This window comes from Dromiciops gliroides, chromosome 4 (genome assembly GCF_019393635.1).
Source record: "Dromiciops gliroides isolate mDroGli1 chromosome 4, mDroGli1.pri, whole genome shotgun sequence".
NCBI classification, from domain to species: Eukaryota; Metazoa; Chordata; class Mammalia; order Microbiotheria; family Microbiotheriidae; genus Dromiciops; species Dromiciops gliroides.
This window is the reverse complement of record NC_057864.1, coordinates 187,307,746-187,329,738: the sequence shown is the minus strand read 5'-3', so window position 1 is coordinate 187,329,738 and position 21,993 is coordinate 187,307,746. Positions and strand designations below refer to the sequence as shown.

Genomic DNA, 21,993 nt, shown 5'->3' with positions numbered 1-21,993 from the left:
AGTGTTAAGTGTCTGAGGCCGGATTTGAACTCAGGAACTCCTGAATCCAGGGTCGGTGCTTTATCCACTGCGCCACCTAGCCACCCCTGATTTTATTTTTTTTTTTATCATTTTATTATTTTTTTTTTAGTGAGGCAATTGGGGTTAAGTGACTTGCCCAAGGTCACACAGCTAGTAAGTGTTAAGTGTCTGAGGTCGGATTTGAACTCAGGTCCTCCTGACTCCAGGGCCGGTGCTCTATCCACTGCGCCACCTAGCTGCCCCTGATTTTATTTTTAATGAGCTCACACAAGTCTTCTCAAGTTTCTCTGATTTTTGATATTCACTGTTTGAGTACAATAAAATTTAATTACATTCATATAACAAAATTTGTTCAGTCCTTCCCCCAATTTGTAACATTGAGAGACTGAATGACTTCCCTAGGATGTCATAGATAGACCTTGAATTCAGGCCATCCTGAGTCTGAGGGTAGTTTTAGCCACTATATTGCTGCATCTCTATATATAATTGTTTGGTTTGGTTTTTGGTTTTTGGTTTTCAGATGATATTAACTTCTGTTATGTACAGTTTGGTTTTTTTGTTTGTTTTTTTAGGGGGCAGGGCAATGAGGGTGAAATGACTTGCCCAGGGTCACACAGCTAGTAAGTGTCAAGTGTCTGAGACCAGATTTGAACTCAGGTACTCCTGAATCCAGGGCCGGTGCTTTAACCACTGCTCCATCTAGCTGCCCCTCTATATATAATTGTAATAAATAATGCAACTTTATCTCATCCCCAAGCCCAATCACTCCTTCCTCCCTCTTTCCCTTCCTTCCTTCTTCCCTTTTTTCTTCACTTTCTTTTTTGCATTTCTATCATTACCCACTAACTTATCCTCCTCCATAGATGCCTTTCCCTTGTAGCAAATAAGTATAGTCAAGCAAAATCACTAAACACATAGTTTAGACACATGGTTCAGTGGAAATACAGCTGATCTTGGGTGAGTCAATTAACTTCTCCAGGCCTCAGTTTCCTCATCTGTAATTCTGTGATCCTATGAAAATAACTTATTCAGATTTCCGATATTGAAAGTAATAAGTGGGCTTACTTCAGAATTTCTCAAAAATCCATTTATTAGGAACATGGGGAAATGTGTGTGTAATAAATTATATGTGCATGTGTGTATATATATACCTATGGAAGTTTGTATATATAATCACATGGCCCTAAGACACTGGAAAAGTCCTATGGAAAAGGCTTACAGTAAAACCATAAGGAATTCCATCCACATGGTATTGGACAAATCCTGCTCATGATGTTTTGGAAATGTGAAGACAATTCTCTTAATTGTGTTTCATAGCAGAAACTTCAATAATAGCAAATAAAAATGAAAGAAGATATCCAACCCAAATCTTTTTTCCTGAACTTCAGTCCTTAGCCAACTGCCTGCAGTATATCTTTACCTGGCTGTCCTGTCTCCATCTCAAATGCAATATGTAAGAAAGAGAACTAATTATCTTCCTCCAGATTTTCCAGTTTTGCTGAAGGTATAACCATCCCTCCAGTCACAAAGGTCTGCCACTTCAAAGTCAAGCCTGATTCTTCCCTATCTCCAGCCTCCCACATATGACCCGTTGCCTAGGCAATTACTTCACAATCTCTCCCTTTCATTCCCTTTCAATGCTTACATGGCCACTACTCTAGTTTAGGCCCTAATCATCTCTCATTCAGACTAATGTAATAGCTTCTCATTGGTTTCCCCGCTTCCTTTCTCTCGCCTTCCCAATCTAACCCTCCTCTCAGTGATCAAATAGTCTTGGGTCTGGCCATGTCAGTTTCCCTACCCACAAATCTCCAGTGTCTTCTCTCCTTGAGGATAAAATGAAGATTTCCTAAATCTGGCATTTAATGTCCTCCACAATTTGACTCAGGCTTCTTTTTCAGACTTATTTCACATCACTCCCCTTCATACACTCAACATTCCAGCCAAATTGGCTACTAACTGTTCTGCAGAGTCCACATTCCTTCTCACTCCTGCATCTTTGCTCAAGTTCTCCCATGCTTAGCATGAACCACGTCCCAGCTCTACCCCCTTACCATCTTAGCTTCCTTCAGGATTCAGCTCAGGTTCCACTTCTGATGGGAGGGCACCCATTGTTTAGTGTTCTTCCTCCCTAACTTGCCCTATATTTTATTTACCTACTTGAATATATACAATGTTGCATTTCCCTGTAGTGGAATGTTTTATTTTTTTCTTTGTATCTCCAGATGACACATAGTAGGCACTTAAGTATTTACTATACTGTGTTTTTCAAATTGGATCTTCAATCTCTTCCTATTAGCACTTTTCAAAAAGAAGCTCCCATCTTCCCTGTCCTTAAAGAAAAATTTCACTCGACTCTGACTTCCCCTCAAACTATGACAGAACATTTTTCCTCCATTTCTTATATAAACTCCAAAAGTCATCTAAATTCACGGCTTCTACTTCCTTAGTTACCAATGATCGGATTTAAGGGAGGGAGGGCTGTGCAAAATCACCAACCTCACTCTCTCCTCCAGAGCTATCTGGGTCCAGTGGTAACATATCAGGACAACTGGAGATGGCCCGGATATTTGAGGCAATTTGTGTTAAGAGACTTGCCCAGGGTCACACAGCTAGTAGTGTCAAGTGTCTGAGGTGATATTTGAACTCAGGTTCTCCTGACTCCAGGGCCAGTTCTATCCACTGTGCCACCTAGCTGCCCACACATATATGTACACTCATCTAAATAGATAGGCAGTTAGGTGGCATAGTGGATAGAGTGCTGGACCTGGAATGAGGAAGACCTGAGTTCAAATCTACCCTCAGATACTTACCAGCTGTGTGACCTTGGTCAAGTCATTTAATATCTAGTTTCCTTAGCTGTAAAATGAGGATAATAATAACATCTCTACCCCAATGTAATTGTGCAGATAAATAGGGATAATATTTGTAAAGTACTTTGCAAACTTTAAAGTACTATTTAAATGCTAGCTATTATTATTATATGATATATTATATTGCATGGATACATATTTATGTACATTTACATAATATATGAGGATATCTTTCACTCTTTCTACTTTTTTTCTCCCAATATTTAATCATTTCTCAAGTCCTATAGATAGAAAGTTTCCATATATATATATATATACATATATATATATATATACCATTTTTTTACTCACATGGACTTCATTCTAATTCACCCTAATTACTTCCTGCCTGCACTATCATAATAGTTTTTTTTGTTTCCCTTTTTCCCATCTCTCCTCTTTCACCAATAAACCAATCAAAAAGCCTTTAATAAGCTCTGACTTTACCCCAGGCACAATGTTAGATGATGAGTTTAGAAACAGAAAGAATAAAATAATCCCTACTCTCAAGAAGCTTACATTCTATCTGAGAAGAAAAGTACATATGTAAGTACATGCAGATAAAATATAAAGAGAATAAATACACAGTCATTTAATGCAAGGTAGTTAGGGAGGGAGAGCATTAGCAATTGAGGGGATTGGGGCAGCTAGATGGCACAGTGGATAAAGCATCGGCCTTGGATTCAGGAGGACCTGAGTTCAAATCCAGCCTTAGACACTTGACACTTACTAGCTGTGTGACCCTGGGCAAGTCACTTAACCCTCATTGCCCCACAAAAAAAAAAAAGCAATTGAGGGGATCACAAAAGGCTTCATATGACTATGAGCTCGTATGAGCTATGGATTCAAGAGGCAGCTAGTCCTAACAAATAAGAGTCAAGCTGTGGTGAGGAGCAGACCCAGGAAGCAGCTAAGAAACCAGGCTAGTGTGAGAGGCTGTGCCCAAGGCAAGCTATGTGAGTATTCCATAAAGAGGCAAAGTCTTTTGAGGTCCTGCTATATCTAGTGGTATGAGTTGCCTTTGCCCTCCCTGTTACCCCTAGTATCTTACATGCATACCTCATCATTTTTCTCTAAGTTTGAGCTCACACTTCCCATAAACACATATGTATTTGTGGCAGTGTGCCCTATAATTAAGGGAAGGATGTTTTATAGCTACAGTGCTTACTAAGCCATCTTAGGAAATGCCCTTGCTAAGAGTTAATTGTGTCTACTGACTGTTAATGAGAAACACACACGCACGTGTGTGTGTGTGTGGGGGGGGTGTTATGAATTATATTAGTCATTATAGCCAACCTCAGGGTACCTCTAGAACCTCAGGTAACAAGCTTCTGGAGACCCAACTTGTACATATCCCCTGAGGTGGGGTTATTCATATGTAAGAAAAAATAAAATATGTAAAAAGTAATTAATTTGGAGAAGGGGTAGAGTACAGGTCTAATATCAAAGTCAAGTTTAAACAAGTTTAAACACTCTATATTCCTAGCCTTATCTCATATGTCTGTCCTTGTACACTAGCCAAATCAGAATACTCTACCTAGCAGATACATGAATTATACAAACTAAACCTTTTTCTAAATTGTTACTTATGTCTAGAATAATCTTCCCATTCCACTAAATGTCTACCTATCATTTAAAACCTAAATCCAGAAAGGTTTCATGAATCAACCTGACCAGTAACAGTAATAACATCCCTATCTACCCCAAACCCAGGCCCCACTTTATTATCTAATTATTTGATGCATTTTTTTAATTTTTTGTTTGTTTTGTTTTTTGGTGGGGCAATGAGGGTTAAGTGACTTGCCCAGAGTCATACAGCTAGTAAGTGTCAAGTGTCTGAGACCAGATTTGAACTCAGGTCCTCCTGAATCCAGGGCTGGTGCTTTATCCACTGTGCCACCTAGCTGCCCCCTATCTGATGTATTTTTGAGCTGTCCGTGTTAGTGCCTCATCTTCCTCCTGGATTGTAACAGGAGGACAGGAACCAGGTCTTGCCTAAACTTCATTGCTGTCCCAATGCCTAGCACATCAGAGTCCAAACAGGAAGCACCTAATGCTGTATATGAAGGATTTAGTATCTTTGTCTGGATGAAAAGGTCAGTGTTTTTGTGTCTGAAAGGGGGTATGTGTGTCAGTCTGAATGGGTCTATGTGTGTCCATGGGACAGTCAGTTTGTGTTTGTCTGACTGAAGGGTTCACTATATGAATGTTTATGTAAGGAGACCATTGTCTATCTTATGGTATCAGTGCTGAAGGGAGTCACTGTGTCTGTGTAAGCAGGTCAAAGTGTGTATATGTTTCACATAAGTTTAGTGTATGAAGGTGAGGATGTCAGTATGTATCACGGTGTATGTCTGCCTGAAATGGTCTGTATATGTTTCTCTCAGGTGTTTACTGTGTATTAGTTTCTAATTAATATCATCAGTATGTTTGTGATTTAAGGTGGTATATATGTTAGAGAGTGTCTGTGTGTGTGTGTGCATGTGAGTGTGTAGATGTGTCTATGGAGGGATGGGGGGTAGGATCATTGTATATCTGTAAGAAGGGCTCTAATGTGCATGTCTGTCTATATGTGAGGGCTTTATGTGTTCATGCATACTATATAATGGGTAGGACAGTGTGTGGTTTGTCTGATGGACTCATTATATATTTGTGTCTTAGAGAACGGATGTGTATTTATATGAAGGGATGAGAGTGTGTCTATATAAGAGAAATCAGTGAAATTGTGTCTAAGGGAATTATTGTGTTTTTACAGGAGATTCCTATATGTGGGGGGAGCAGTATATGGCATCTGCCTGAGAGGTCAGTATGCTTTGAGCTGAATGTGATTCTACATGATGGCACTGTGTATTGTTATATTGTGTGTCTGGAGGGAGCAGTATGTTTGTCTGACTTCCACAGACAATAATTCTTATTCACACAGACAAACACACATACAAACCGGCGCAGCTAGGTGGCGCAGTGGATAAAGCACTGGCCTTGGATTCAGGAGTACCTGAGTTCAAATCGGGCCTCAGACACTTGACACTTACTAGCTGTGTGACCCTGGGCAAGTCACTTAACCCCCATTGCCCTGCAAAACAAACAAACAAACACATACAATAAACCCTTAGGACAGGCATTAATATACAGCAATCACCTAAAGTAATCACATATGTGTGTATATACTCACTAACTGCCCCAGAAAAACAAGACATTTAATTTGTCATCTTAACAAACACATCTTGGATCTAAATTAATTACATATGAATGAATGAAATAAAAAGCATTTACTAAATGCAAAAGCACTCCGCTAACTCATCACCAAATGGGAAGTAAGCCCAAGGGCTCTTGAAATGGCATCATTTCACTACTACCTGCCCTGCTTCTAGTCTACTCCTTTTCCCCAACAACTACCAAGAGCAACTGCCAACTGCAGGCAAGCCATACTAGCTGAGGCAATAATTTGCCATGAGAAAGCAGGAGACAGCATATGCCAGGCAGACTTCCCAGGATCCTGTACACAAGAGCCCCAAAAATAGCATCACCCACAAGGCCATGAGCCCTACTTCCAGTCTAGCTCCACAACCATCCCCTAGGAAAACAATATTTATGGAGGGAGACTTAACCTGCAAGGCATGCAGTTGGACTGACTGATATGCAGTCATGAATACATCAAACCTCTGTTCCTTGTCTCTTTGTATAGTTCCCTGGTACACAGTGAGTAGTGAATATATATCTAACTGTTCTTTCTTGTTCTTGGGTGAAGTATGGAAGACAGCTGTGATGTTCAAAAGCTCGAAAGAGCCACCAGGGGTCCAGGAACTGGATTCTATACCAGAGTTTGCCAGCAGCTGAGCCTAGTGAGGCACCAACACATTCCTGAGGATTAACCTGCTTGACCCAGCACAGCAGTGAACCCACGGTGTAGTCAAGACACTGAATCATGCAGGCAATGTATTGACTCTATCCATTGGCTATACCACTTTTGGAATCAAACTTTTGAGGTTCCATTTCACACCCAACAGATTAGCAAAGTTGACAAGAAAGATGACAAATGTCAGAGGGGCTCGGGGGTAATGGACCCATTAATGCATTTTTAGTGAAGCTGTGAATCAGTAAAGATATTCTGGAAAGCAATTTGGAATTTTGTTTTAAAAGTTCCTAAACTGTGTGTACCCTTTCACCTAATGATAACATTACTAGCCTTATAGCCAAAGGAGTTCAAACAAAGAAATAAAAGACTCATGTATACAAATATATACAGCAGTGCTTTTTTATGGTAGCAAAGAACTGGAAACTAAGGGTGTCCCCATCAGTTGGAAAATGACTGGAGAAATTATGGTACAGGAATGCATAAGAAATCATAAAAGGGATGATTTTAGAGAAAACTGGGAAGACCTGTAGAAACCGATGCAGAAGAAAGTGAGCAGAAAGAACAGTTTGTAGAATGACAACACTGTAAAAACAACTATGGAAGACTTAAGAACTCTGATCAGTGCGATGAGCAACCATTCCAGAGGCACGATGATGAATTGTGCTACCTAGCTCCTTACAGAGATGATAGATTCACATTGTAGAATGAGGACACATATTTTTAGATATGGCCAATTGTAGGGATTTGTTTTACTTGAGTATGCCTATTTGTTTAAAAGGATATTTTCTCTTGGTTTCCTTTAAGAAGATCAGTCTCTTCTTTGTTTTCTGTAAAGTGGCATGGATATTTTTTATATCTATTTGGCCAAATAGGTTTTTAAAAAAACCTTTTGAAGAAATGAATGAAATAGTTGCTTCATTTGTTTAAAAAAATATTGTTGGGGGCAGCTAGGTGACACAGTGGATAAAGCATGGACCCTGGATTCAGGAGGACCTGAGTTCAAATCCAGTCTCAGACACTTGACATTTACTAGCTATGTGACCCTGGGCAAGTCATTTAACCCTCATTACTCTACAAAAAATAAAAAATTTTAAAATATTGTCACACAGTTACTTTTCAGGGACTGCAGTAGTAAAATGAATATATTAAATTTGTTTGGTGGTACAATTAATATTTATGATCCAAATATCTGCTACATACAATTAGTTTTTATGTTTCATATATCTGATATTTTCATTAAAAACAATATAAAAGGGGCAGCTAGGTGGCACAGTGGATAAAGCACTGGCCTTGGATTCAGAAGGACCCAAGTTCAAATCCGTCCTCAGACACTTGACACTTGCTAGCTGTGTGACCCTGGGCAAGTCACTTAACCCTCATTGCCTCACAAAAAAAAAAAAAATACAAAAAACCTCCTACTTGGAATGTTAAAAAAAAAAGGGGGGGTATTTTCCCCTGACAGATTAGGTGGGGTGGAAAGAAGAGAAAATTAATTGTTGTTAAGTTTTACATTTTTTATTTTAAAAAAGGAAATTACCTTAGTGTGGCAAATGCTTTGTAGTGATCAATTTGAGTCCAAGCCCACTCTTCCCAGCTACAAAAGTGTCAGAAGAGAGAGTGTACCTCCAGTAATAGGAGAAATACTTTGTCATTCTGGTCCTTTAAATATCTTTTCATTAAATATCTTTTTGTAAAAGTTAATTGATTTTAATTGGTTAAATTCAGGTCAATCAGTGGTTATGGGGAAATACCAACTGGAAGAATTCACATGATATTGAAGAGATAACTAGTGGATTGATATTGGAGAGAACATACTGAATTGGGAGCTTAAGCTGGTAAAATTATAAAAACCATCACTATCTATCCAGGTTACCCTTGAAACCATAAGGCAAAGATGTAGCTATCTAGCTCCCTGAGAATCTGATTTATCAGTGCAAGTGAGAGTTAGGATAAAGACCTCCCCCCAAGTCTAAAGATCTTGATACATCTAAGGGATTCTCTCTCTCTCTCTCTCTCTCTCTCTCTCTCATTCTGTGTGTGTGTGTAGGTCAATATGTGTGGGTGTGTCCACATGTACCTGTCTCCTCAACTTCTACCTCACCCTTTAAAATTGGATATCACCCATGGTTCATTCATCAGCCCTTTTAAAAAAAAAAAATCTCTGTACTCTCTCCTTTGGCTCTCTACAGATGATTCCCAAATCTGTATCTACCCAACCTTCTCATATTTCATCATTGTCATCATCTCCATTCCTTTATTTCTTTTATTTTCTTTTTTGCAGGGCAATGGGGGTTAAGTGACTTGCCCAGGGTCACACAGCTAGTAAGTGTCAAGTGTCTGAGGCTGGATTTGAACTCAGGTACTCCTGAATCCAGGGCTGGTGCTTTATCCACTGCACCACCTACCTGCCCTCATTCCTTTATTTCTTTTCTTTTTTTTTTTTTTTTTTGCTGGGCAATGGGGGTTAAGTGACTTGCCCAGGGTCACACAGCTAGTAAGTCAAGTGTCTGAGGCCGGATTTCATTCCTTTATTTCTAACTGCCTACCACACCTTTCCAACGTGGATGTGCTACCCAAACCTCAAACTCAGCATGTCCAAAACAAAACTCATCTTCATCCCCAAACCTCTTTCTTGCCTTAGCTTCTTGATTTTTGTGGATGGCACTATTGTCTTCAATATCATTACCCAGTGGGGGGGCAGCCAGGTGCTACAGCACTGGCCCTGGATTTCAGGAGGACCTGAGTTCAAATCTGGCCTCAGACACTTGACACTTACTAGCTGTGTGATCCTGGGCAAGTCACTTAACCTGCAAAAAAAGGGAAATATATATATAATATATATTACCCAGTGTCATCTGGAATTGTCTTAGACTTTCTTCCTTAATCTCCCTCCAATATTCCATTCAATCCAAACCAGAATTCATTAAATATCTATGACCCAAAAGGCATTATTCACTGTGATACAAAAACAAAAAAAGAAAAAAACAGGTCTTGCATCAAGGAGGAAAGAAGGAGGGGCAGCTAGGTGGCGCAGTGGATAAGAGCACCAGGCCCTGGAGTCAGGAGTACCTGAGTTCAAATCCAGCCTCAGACACTTAACACTTACTAGCTGGTGTGACCCTGGGCAAGTCACTTAACCCCAATTGCCTCAACTAAAAAAAAAAAAAAAATTTAAAAAAAAAGGAGGAAAGAAGGAGCAGAGGGGGAATCAGGAAAGGCTTCCTGGTTGAAGGTGCATTCCAGGTGTGTAGGACAATCTGTACAAAGACAGAAGAAGCAAGAAATATTGAATGCCAAGTTCCAGAGAGAAAACTGTCTTCAGATAAATGTATTGAGAGAAGCTGTCTGAAAGCAGCTTAAAGGCAAAACTACAGATGAAAGGTGGGGATGGCCATGATACATTGTTGTCCACCAATTCATTTTGTGATTGTTTAGTCATTTTTTTTAGTCATGTCCTAGTCTTTGTGACCTCTTTTGGGGTTTTCTTAGTGAAGATATCTGGAGTAGTTTGCCATTTCCTGCTCCAGTTCATTTACATATGAGCAAACTGAGGTAACAGGGTTAAGTGACTTGCCCATTGTCTCAAAGCTAGTAAATCTCTGAAGCCAGATTTGAATTCAGGAAGAGAAGTCTTCTGCACTACCAGACCCCCCCGCACTCATATCCACTGTTTCACTGAGTTTGAAGTATATCATCTGAGAAACCCTAAAGCAGAGAATTGTTTGAAGAGAATACCCTGTTTCAGGTTCAATTTTAGGATACAATAAAGCACTTGTAAGACACTTACAGTTAGCAAAACTTCATCTGAACATTACAAGTATTTAAAACAAGGATGCAGTGACACTTAGCTTATATAGATAATTCCTTCCTGGAAATACATCTGGTCCAAAGGGCAGGTTTATGGTGACCTGATCAGCACAGTTGTGTCACTATTTAGTGAAAACTGTTTGCATTCTTGTTATGGGAGGAAGGACAATCCTGGCAGATGTTGGTCCTATCACAAACACTATGGGAAAATTGTATATTTTCTTTTCTACAAAACAAGATATTCCATCTTCCAAACACCAAACATTCTCACTGGTTGTCTCTCATGCCTGTTATGCTCTCCTGTCTCATCTCTGTCCCTTGCTTTCCCTGAATTCCTTCAAATCCCCACTAAAATTTTACCTTCTACAAGAGGCCTTTCTCAATCTCCCTTAATTCCAGTGCCTTCCCTCTGCTGATTATTTGCCAATTTATTCCATACTGTAGTTTGTTTTGTACATAGGTGTTTGCATGTTGTCTCCCTCACCAGATTGCAAGCTCCTCAAGAGCAGGAAGTCTTTTACCTTTCTTTATATCCCCAACACTTAGGACACGGCCTGGCACATAGTAGACAATAAATGTTTATTGACTGTATTATAGCTGATAAAAATGTGGACTCTGGGTTTATCAACCTAAGGTTGAGATAGGTCACCTATTCATAAGGCACAAATTTGAGGCATTAGAAGCAATAGGAGAAGAAAGGAGATTAGATGAGAAGCCAGAGATCAGCAGAATGAGAAGACACAATAGTTCATCTCAAGAGAGAAACAGACCAGAGAAGAATCAGATGATAAGAGCAGCTGCTTCATGCTTAGTCAGCTGAGAGAACTGACTGAAGCAGGCTCTGCAGCTGCTGAAAGCCCACTGGAGAAGCCAAACTCTGGGGCCATGTCAAGAGCTGGCTGAGTTCCTTGCTCTTTAGCCCCATCTAGAGCTCAAGAGCTTATTGAGGATAGAAAAGCCCTGCTGATGCTCTGGATGCTGATTGGTACAAAAACAAAACCCTTCCTAACCAGCAAAGAGCTGGCTAGGCTAATTGCCCTCCTGCGCCATCTACAGACTAGAAAGGGAAAACCTCAGAGGGGCTTAGACTGTAGTGTCCTCTCCAATCCTCCACTATAACTTTTCAATTCTCTGGCTGAAAGGAGGCGTTATCCCGGAAATATTCAGCACCCCATTCAGAAAAGAAGACCTAGGAACACTATCCATCCTGGTCTTAGGGCTTACCATTTCAATGAAAGAGTGTAATGAACCTTACATTATTAATCGAACTTGGCACTGCTTTCTTTAGTGGCCAAGAGGAGCTTTATCTATCAGATCATATAGGAAGGCTTAGAAGAGAAGCAGGGGACACAATATAGAATAGCATTCAATCCTGTGGTCCGTAGTTATGGCAGAGGTGCCTCCAGGCACAGGTGCCTCCAAGCTAGGTTTTTGGAAGGGTTTGTACACTTTTCCCCACAGACACTGTGTCCTTAGTGAGCAGTGTACACCTTTTAATTTTTTTTAATTTTTTTTAGTGAGGTAATTGGGGTTAAGTGACTTGCCCAGGGTCACACAGCCAGCAAGTGTTAAGTGTCTGATGCCAGATCTGAACTCAGGTACTCCTGATTCCAGGGCTGATGCTCCATTCACTGCGCCACCCAGCTGCCCCAGTCTACACCTTTTACAATCCAATCTTCTTCAAACCACTCTTCAAGTTCCAGAACTTGAAATTTAGAAGGCATGGGGTTTGAATTCTACCTTGGATTACAAGCTATATGACCCTATGAAAGCTACTTAATAGCTGTTTGCCTCAGTTTCCCCATTTGTAAAATAGGAATAATAATGGTACCTTCATCTCAGGGTTGTTGTGAGCATCAAATGAGATATGTATGGAAAAGCCTTACAAATTTTAAAGGGCTATTTAAATTTGTTATTATTATTTTCACATGACAGAGTTTCTTGAATGCTGTGCTGAGATCATACTTTAGTAGGCAAACTCCTCAGGCTGGTGGTATTCAAGGTGTGCTACATCTTGGTTCAAACCTCATTTCACAATACTGCCTGACAAATAAACAGTCTGTGTTCAACCAAACCTGAGTTATTTTGTCTTTTACCCACTGAGCCCTTCTTCTTAATTCTGCCTTTTGCCAAGACTTCACCATCCTCTGACTGAAACTCCCCCCAACTCAGCATCTCTTCAGTGAATCTTTCCCAGACACTCCCACCCGCCCAGTCAGATGAAAGCCATCTCTCCTACTCTAATTTCTCACAGCCTTTTCCCAGGGCTTCTATTAATCGGCTCCTCCCTTGTACATAGTTACCACAATACAGTATTTATCTCTCCTTGCAATCTCATAGTAAGCTCCTTCCCAACAATTTTGTTTCTTTGTATCTTTTGCAGTTATTTTTCCCCCCAGTCGTGACCGATTCTTTGTGACCCCTTTTGGAGGGTTTCTTGGCAAAGATAATGGAGTGGTTTGCCATTTCCTCCTCCGGCTCATTTTACAGATGAGGAAACAGATTAAGTGACTTGCCCAGGATCACAGCTAGTGTCTTAAGTCAAATTGGAGCTCAGGTTTTCCTGACTCCAGACCAGGCGTCATCTAGCTGCCCTTCTGTATCACGGGGGCCTTGCAAACAGTAGGTCTCTAATTTGGGAGTTAGAGAGTCTGGGTTCAAATCCTATCTCTGCCACGTACACCCTTCTTGGGCTTTGACAAGTTATTTCACTTCTACGGACCTCAGTTTCCTCATTTGTAAAATAAAGGGGGGGGGGGCCAGATGACGTCTATAGTCCGTTCCAAATGACATTCCACAACCTCCATATTGTTGAATGAATGAATGAATGAATGAACGAATGAACGAACAAACGAATGAATATACAAATGAATCAAAGAAAGGATTAAAGCTCGATGTGTGTACGGGAAGAGGATAAGGCCAGTGCCCGCGGGGTTTAGATAAGGGGGCACACTCAACACGCGCAACTAGTGAGATGTGGAGCGCGAGGCCGCCGGATGCCGGAAGTGGCGCGTCATCTCTTCCGACGCGGGGAGATGACGCGCGGAGCCGGCACTTCCTGGTTGAGCAGCCCACGGCGGAGCCCCTGAACGGGGACGGCCGGGGGGCCGGCTGGCGGGCAGGGATGCACCGCCGCGGGGTGGGCGCCGGCGCCATCGCCAAGAAGAAGCTGGCTGAGGTGACTTCCCGGGGCCTCCGGGGAGCTGAGCCCCCCATTCGTGCTCCCGTCCCCGAAGTCAAGCAACCCCACCCCACTTCCCCAGGCTGGACCCCTCATCCCCGGCCCCGGTGACCCCCAAATCAGGCCTCTGTCCCCTCACTTCCTGTCTTCCCGGTGCCGTTCACCTCAGGCTGGGAGGGGCCCCGAACCACAGCCTCCCCACTCCCAGGCTCATCCTAATGTTATTCTCCCACAGGCCAAATATAAGGAACGAGGCACAGTCCTGGCCGAGGACCAGCTGGTCCAGGTGAGCTGGTTGGGATCATAAAATCATGGAATCTGGAGCTGCAAGGGACTTTGGAGATCATTAATCCTGGTCTTCTCTCTGAGGTTAAACCTAGGGCTCTTTCCTGGTTTCCCAACAGGGGAAGAGGCTGTCTTAGTTCTCTGACTTACATGCTAAGTATTTGGAGAGTTCCAGGGTCCAGGGTTTTGCTTTCATCTAACTGACTTTCCAAAAGGGGACTCTCAGGACAGCTAGGTGACACAGTGTGGATAAGGCAACGGCTCTGGAGTCGGGTGGACCCGAGTTCAAAAACAGCCTCTGATGAAGAATCAACCTGGGTGTACCCGTTTCATTATCATGATTTCATTTCATATGAGGATTATAAGGTTGTGGGAAAGAAAGGAGATAATATGGGGGGAGAAGAAATGTGTACATTGTAAAGCCTAATATGGTGTAAGAATGTTATTTAAATGGTAGCCATTCATTATACACATACCTATTACACACACACAAAAGTATGGACCTTGCAGGCCAGATATACTATAATGAGTATATGAAATGAAACCATTTCTAATCTTTATCAGCTATCATAGCTTCATAAGCTTTTTTTAAAATTAATTTAAGGTTTGCAAAACATTTAACATGTTACTCTTTGCTTCAATTAAATTCTGACTCTTATAAAGGAGATGACAGGTGTAAGTCAATTAAAATTTCTAAACATGCTTAAGAAAGGATCATACTAATTTACCTTGAGGGGAGGTCAGCTGAGGGAATAAACCATTGATTTCTGCTGGCGGGGGTGAAAGGTACAGGAAAAGAAGTATGTATAATACAAAATAACATAACTTTTTATGTGGCTTTGGAAAACAGTCAGAAATACCCTTACCCCTTAGCTCATGTCTAAATTTAGTGCTTCCCCAACTTATAAATATTGGAAACTCCATGTGTCGAAAATATTTTTTTACCAATTGAATCTTATTTTCTATAACAAATCAAAGGATCATTTCCATAGCAGTTAGGTAGGAGTAAGGAAAAGAGGTAAGAGGAATAGAAGATGGACACTTCTAGGTACTTTCAGTTTTCCCTATGTCTCTGGGCCAGAGTCCAATACTGACACCTGCCTGTTGCCTAACTGAGCTGCCCTTCACATTTCTCTGTGTCCCTTCCACAGATGTCAAAGCAGCTGGACATGTTTAAGACCAACTTGGAAGAATTTGCCAGTAAACACAAGCAAGAAATCCGGAAGAATCCTCAGTTTCGGTTACAGTTCCAGGACATGTGTGCCACCATTGGGGTTGACCCCTTGGCCTGTAAGGCATTACCCCTAAAAATTTCGGGAGGGAAGGATACCAGTTAAAAGTTATTATTAACTGAGTAATTCCTATATGGAGAACCAGAGGCTCTCTCCCTTAAAGAGCTCTTCAGCAGATGGGGAAGAGACAGCCCCTGTCCCAAAGAAACTGTCAGTTTAATAGAGAAAAAAATAGACTGTGTTATAGACTAGGTGGGTTGCTTATCACTACTATTAATGGATTATCATCAGATTTTTTAGTATCATCCCTTAATTACTCTTCCTCAGTATTTTCCAGATCACCTCTTGTCAGTCTTGTCTTTGTATGCTCAGAGAAGGCAAACTCATTTTCACATGTGTCTGAGCCACATAGAATTAGGGACATCTAGTGTGTTCATGCAGTAGATTCCAAGCCAACTAGAAATGTTTTTTTAAATTATCCATGCCACTTTGCTTATCTAATAGTGGGAACCACCATATAAGTGTTGAAGGGTTATTGAATAAAGGAGTGAGCAAGAGTTAAAGGCTTCTTGTAGGAGAGGAATTTTGAGGAGAGTGTTGTGGAGTAGCAGAATAACTTTGGCTTTTCTGCTTCCTTCCTTTAGCTGGAAAAGGATTTTGGTCTGAGATGCTGGGTGTTGGAGACTTTTATTATGAGCTTGGTGTTCAGATTATTGAGGTGTGCCTGGCACTGAAGCATCGGAACGGAGGTGAGGACTTCCAGCGGGAAGAAGAGGTGGTTAACCATGAGCACTTAGGCTACTTTGCCTCTCAAGTTCATCACATCAATGTCTCTGATGATCAATTCTTAGACTATTTTGAAGGCTTAGTTGCTCCATTTTAATTTAATCCATGTTAAGTCTTCACATCTAAGGACAGGGGATAACATCTTTTGTTCTTCTTAGCATTTTGACAGTCTCTAGTTGTTGAGGGGAAGAGACCTAGGATATTGGTGAGGCTTGGTCCTAGAAAAGGTCACTTAATCTTTCTGGACAGGCTTCCCAATCAGTAGTGAAAGGACTACCATCCTGCCCCTGCTTCTCCCTGCCATGCTGGGTTAGCTGTCAAGCTTTTGGACATATGAAAAATAGCCCATTCCAAAACTGCTAAAGGGACAGGAGCCTCCAAAAAGTCTCCAGGTGTTTACCATTTTATTGACCACATTGGATTAATCATGCATAGGTTGTTTAGGAGTTTGGGCTTGGACCTGGGGTGTTAATGGCATAGGAAACTCCTGGGTGAAGAAAATTTCTACCAGTGCAGGTTAGCACCTTCTCTGCAACTTGTAGTCTTAGGGATACCCCCTAGAGCATTGAGAGGTTCAGTTACTTGCATAGGATCATGCAGCTGGTACACGTCAGAGTCAGAACTTAAACCCAGCTCTTTCTGACTTGAAGGCTAGCTCTTGATCACTACGTTGATAGCCAACGTACCTTATGTCTGTTGACTGAGAATAGGTATGATCTTAAGTGTCAGTAAAATACTTTTAACTTTTTAGAGTCTTGTGATCCTCAAAAAATACTTTAGGCCTTTTGGTTCAAATGGTTTGCATTATCTACCCATGGTTACTTATTGGGGCGGGGGGCGGGGCAGAAGGAGTTCGGTAACTGAGAGGCTACTTTTAGAACCAAATTCTATAATTGAGGTGACTTCTATGAATGGCCACTGCTCATACAGGGATTCTCTCCATCTGATCCCTTAGGTCTGATCACTCTGGAGGAACTACACCAGCAGGTGCTGAAGGGAAGGGGCAAGTTTGCTCAGGATGTCAGTCAGTAGGTATTTCCTTCCACTCCTTTGGCATTGAGGTAGAAATCTAGACATTAGGGTTCAGGTCCAGTCTTACCTAGAGAGAAGGGAAGAATAGATGGGCTAATTACTAGATAACTGAACCTCTTCCTATCCATTTAATTTCTGGCAAAGAAGACCAGGATAGATAGAAGAGAGATAGATTAATATGTCATGGGATGCAAATTGACTTAGTTAACCTGGGACAAGGGTTTTTAACCTTTTTTGTGTTTCCCCTTTGGCATTCTGGGAAAGCCCATGGAGCCCTTCTTAGAATACTATTTTTAAATAAAATACATAGGATTACAAAGGAGCCCATTTATATTGAAATACAGTTAACGAGGCAGCTAGGTGGCGCAGTGGATAGAGTACCACCGGCCCTGGAGTCGGGAGGATCTGAGTTCAAATGCGACCTCAGACACTTTTAACACTTACTAGCTGTGTGACCCTGGGCAAGTCACTTAACCCCAATTGCCTCACCAAAAAAAAAAAAAACTGTTAACTGTATTTCTTTCTTTTTTTTTTTTTAAAAGGCAATTGGGGTTAAGTGACTTGCCCAGGGTCACACAGCTAGTAAGTGTTAAAAGTGTCTGAGGTCGCATTTGAACTCAGATCCTCCCGACTCCAGGGCCGGTGCTCTATCCACTGCGCCACCTAGCTGCCCCAACAAAATGTTTTTTAAAACACTTTTATGGTTCCCAGTTTAAGAGACTCCCTTGACCTAAGGTATTCCTAACCTTAATTTGAGGGAGCATAAGAGGTTGATTGTGTATTATACATAGTGATATATGATAGGTTACCAAGAAGCCAGTCCCCAAGTATGAGAGCATGGAACAGTAGATCTTCAGAAAAGAAGGGAACAATTAAGGATTGCTAGCCATACATACTACTCAGACCCATTGCTCATCGAATATGGAGAGTGAATGGATAACAGCAACCCTGAGGGATAAGAGTAAGCACACCAGCAGACCCTGACTTCCCTTCTCCATGGCTAGTCAAAGATGTCTTCCCCCTAGGCTAGGGGAGGGAATGGAGACAGAAGTTTGGATTCTTTGAAGTCAGGTCACATGATTGACACCTCTAGCCCTGGAGTATCTTAAGCCATTTGGGGTTCCTTCCTTCATGCTTTCACACTAGCAAACCAGGGGCAAGACTAAAGGGGTAGGGGCAGCTGATCTTATCATTCAAGTGCCTTTGGATCATTTTTACTCCACCTCAGAGACGACCTCATCCGGGCCATCAAGAAACTGAAGGCCCTGGGCACTGGCTTCAGCATCATTCCCGTGGGAGGTACTTACCTGGTCCAGTCGGTCCCAGCTGAACTCAACATGGATCATACTGTGGTGCTGCAGCTGGCAGAGGTACTACCTGCAGCTCCTGCAGGGTCACAGAAGTCAAAGGAGACAGCCCCAAACATCTCAGCTCCCCCCTTTCTCCTTGCATCTCTCTTCTCCCCACTCACCAACTATGTTAATCAAGAGTCAGTTACTCAGGTAACGGGCACATAAAGGACAAGATCTGCACCTAGACCTCTCCCTGCATGAGTCTTCCTCTACAGTCCCTTCTCTGCAGCTTCTTTCTTAGGAAAGCTGCCTAGAGCATGAGAGGTTGTAATTTGGCTGCGATCACACAGGGCTAGATGGAACCTAGGTCTTGCTTCTTGAAGCCCTCAGGGACAGTGCAAAGAGCACTGGTGCTTATTATTATTATTATTATTATTGGGGGGGGGGTGAGGCAATTGGGGTTAAGTGACTTGCCCGGGGTCACACAGCTAGTAAGTTGTCAAGTGTCTGAGTCTGGATTTGAACTCAGGTCCTCCTGACTCCAGGGCCAGTGCTCTATCCACTGCACCATCTAGCTGCCCCATTGGTGCTTATTGTGTGATCATGAGCCTCAATGTCATCTGTAAAATGAAGGAATTAGTCTCAGCCCTTAAGGTCCCTTCTACATCTAAATACATTTTTTAAAGTGATAAAGTATTTGTAAATACTAGCTAAGCAACAAAGCTTTTTTGTGGGTGGAATATAATAGATGAGACCATAGCCAGCCATCTGAATGGCTCCCCAATATTTCCCTAAAAAAGCAAACTGATCCAAGTCAAGTCTTTGTGGCTATTCTAAGCTCATAGAACACAAGTAGCCAACATTTTGCCCACCATCCTACTCTTATGCTTCCTAAGACTTGATCAGGAATGGACTGAACACATGCTGTGCCCCTTTGGCTGTGCCCAGTTGTTTTCCCTGTTCTAATCCAAGTCCTTGTTCCTGGAATAGAGTGGGAGTAAGCACTGTGTCAAGTTGGATAGGTCAGGGGGAGGCAGACAGTCCCTGATGACTAGATCCTTGTTCTTCTTCCCTCTAGAAAAATGGTTACGTGACAGTCAGTGAAATCAAAGCAAGTCTCAAATGGGAGACAGAAAGAGCTCGGCAAGTGCTGGTAAGTGTGCATAGAATGTTTAGGAGAAAAGGGCTATGAAGTACCTGTGCCAGGCAGAGAACTCATCCTTTGAGTTCATTTTGAGGAGGGGTAGCAACAGGGTCCTGGGCCTCATGTTCATTGGCCCCCTTTCTTATAGAGTTCATTGTGTCTGATTAATAACCCTAATATTTCTCTAAGGTTCTTAACCTGTTGCCTATGAATGCTTTTAAAAATATTTTGACAACTATTTCAATAGGATTTCTTTTTATACATATTTTATGCATATATATTTAGAATGTTTTAAAAATACATGTGCATTTTAAACATATGCATTTAAACATAAATGAATAAATATATAATGAAACAAATAAAATATAAAAATATATAATAAAATATGCATAATGTATGTATATGTATGTGTATATTTAAAAAATATTCTAGGAATCCGTAAGCCTCACCAAACTGCCAGAGAGGGCCATGACAAAAAAGGCTAAGAACTATTGCTCCAAGGAAATAAATGGGGACTATAGCTTTCCTGCGTTAGGCTTATTATGTACTCTTCATTGTGTCTGCAGGAGCCCTCTCTTGGTTCTTGGGAAGCCTGACCTTAGGGGAACCGTCTACCTGAATCACAAATCTGTGTGTGTGTGTGTGTGTGTGTGTGTGTGTGTGTGTATGCCCACATGTATGTATATTAGAACACTGTCTTAAGAGTGAAGGGAATCAACAGTATATATAATTATATAGCATAGGTGTTAGTTTATATGCGTAATAAAATTGTTTATCAACAACCTCGGTTTTAGTCTCTTCCACTAATGATCTGGCTAGTTTTTGACAAGCCAATTAAGTAATATCCATGAGGCCCAGAAAGATTATCTATTAACTGAGGATAATAGTCCTGGAAGGCAGGAGTCTAGATCAAATGACCTCAAGATCTAACTCTGGGGTTTGTAATCCTGCCCTCTTCCTTATATGTCATTTTGTAACTTTTTAGAGCACTTTCTACACATCTTTCAGTGTAGGAGAAAGAGCAATGAGTTTAAAATCAAAGGATCCAGGTTCAGATCCTGATTCTGCTACTTATGTAGCTGGGCCAAGTCATTTCACCTCAGGATTTAGTTTCCTCATTGTAACCTAGGTAGGGCAATAAGACTTAACTCTATCTACCTCACAAGGTTCTTGTGAGGAAAGCCTACTGTAAACCTCCAAGTACAATACTAATAACAACTGGTCTGTTCTTCCCACCCCCAGCAATCTAGGGAGGATAGTAAGGTGGTGGTGAAGACAGGGTTTATTCCAGTTTTGCTGATAAACAAGACTGACTTGTTCCATAATCTCAGGCAATTTATATTGCCCCATCACTCCATGATCTTTCCAAGATCTCATGCTAAGACCAGTGCTCATTTCCCTCCCACACTTCAGGCACTTTGGTTAAGGAACAAAGCCAAACAGGTCATTCTAGACCTTGCAGGAAGCAGGTGGAAAGTACAGACAAATGTGAAAGCATTTATCTGCATTGTTTAGGGTGAAAGTCCCATTGAGGCAAAGGCGGGTTTCAGAATCCATCGTGGCTGATTCCTCCCTGCACTCAATGCCTTTGGAGACTGCTCCAGCTTACTCTCCTTAGTAATTACAGTCATTGCAAAGAACCTCAGACCCCATCTGGTCCAATCTGCACCTGAGCAACACTCCCCACTGCAATATCCTGGACAAATGGTCACCAGCCACTACCTGAAGGCCTCCCATAATGAGGAACCCACTTCCACCTAAGGAAGCTCATTCCACTTTTGAACAGATCTAATTGTTCAGAAGCGGTTTTTTATTATATAGAATGAAATGGCTTTTCTGCAACTTCCATTCAGGACTTACAGTTCTAACTTTTCAAGCCAAGCAGGGCTTCTCACCTTCCTCCATATCCCCCAAATTCTTGAACACAACAGTCTTGTCCATCTTCCCTCCCTCTATTCTCCAGGTCCTTAACTCCTACTGCCAGGTTCTTAAAAGTCATGTATGGCATGGTCTCCAGTCACCCTCACCCCCTTGACTGCTGTCCTCTAGAAAGGATCTAGCTGTTCAATGTCCTTCATAAAATCTAGTACCTAGAATGTGGCACTATACTCTGTGTTCTGACCAAGATATGCCTTCCACCTCCCCTTTTTCTAGATTGTGTTTCTCACGATGCAGTCTCTGGCTGTTACATCTTAGAGCCTCTGAAACCTATCTTTTTCATACACACTTGTCCATTCTCTCCCCAGGAGCACCTACTCAAAGAAGGGCTGGCCTGGCTGGACCTCCAGGCTCCAGGGGAAGCACACTACTGGCTGCCAGCTCTCTTCACAGACCTGTACTCCCAGGAGATCACAGCTGAGGAAGCCAGGGAGGCCCTCCCCTGACTCTAGGGGGAAGCAGACCAGTGGGAAGAGTGGAAGAAGGGAGGGCAAGATTTACCAAGGGAGCCTGAAAAATAAACATTTTTATAAGAAAAAGGTCCAAAGTTGCCTCTCTTCCTTAAGG

General features: G+C 41.8%; 1 protein-coding gene across 1 annotated transcript; it reads left to right on the top strand.

The window, feature by feature from the left end:
- Positions 1–13,570: 13,570 nt before the first annotated feature.
- SNF8 (SNF8 subunit of ESCRT-II) lies at positions 13,571–21,965 on the top strand. Its single transcript, XM_044001776.1, has 8 exons — positions 13,571–13,714; positions 13,953–14,003; positions 15,154–15,292; positions 15,879–15,983; positions 16,976–17,048; positions 18,281–18,422; positions 19,423–19,497; positions 21,735–21,965. The coding sequence occupies exons 1-8, from the start codon at positions 13,661–13,663 to the stop codon at positions 21,870–21,872; spliced, it is 777 nt and encodes a 258-aa protein (XP_043857711.1). The 5' UTR covers positions 13,571–13,660; the 3' UTR covers positions 21,873–21,965.
- The last annotated feature ends 28 nt before the right edge of the window (positions 21,966–21,993 follow it).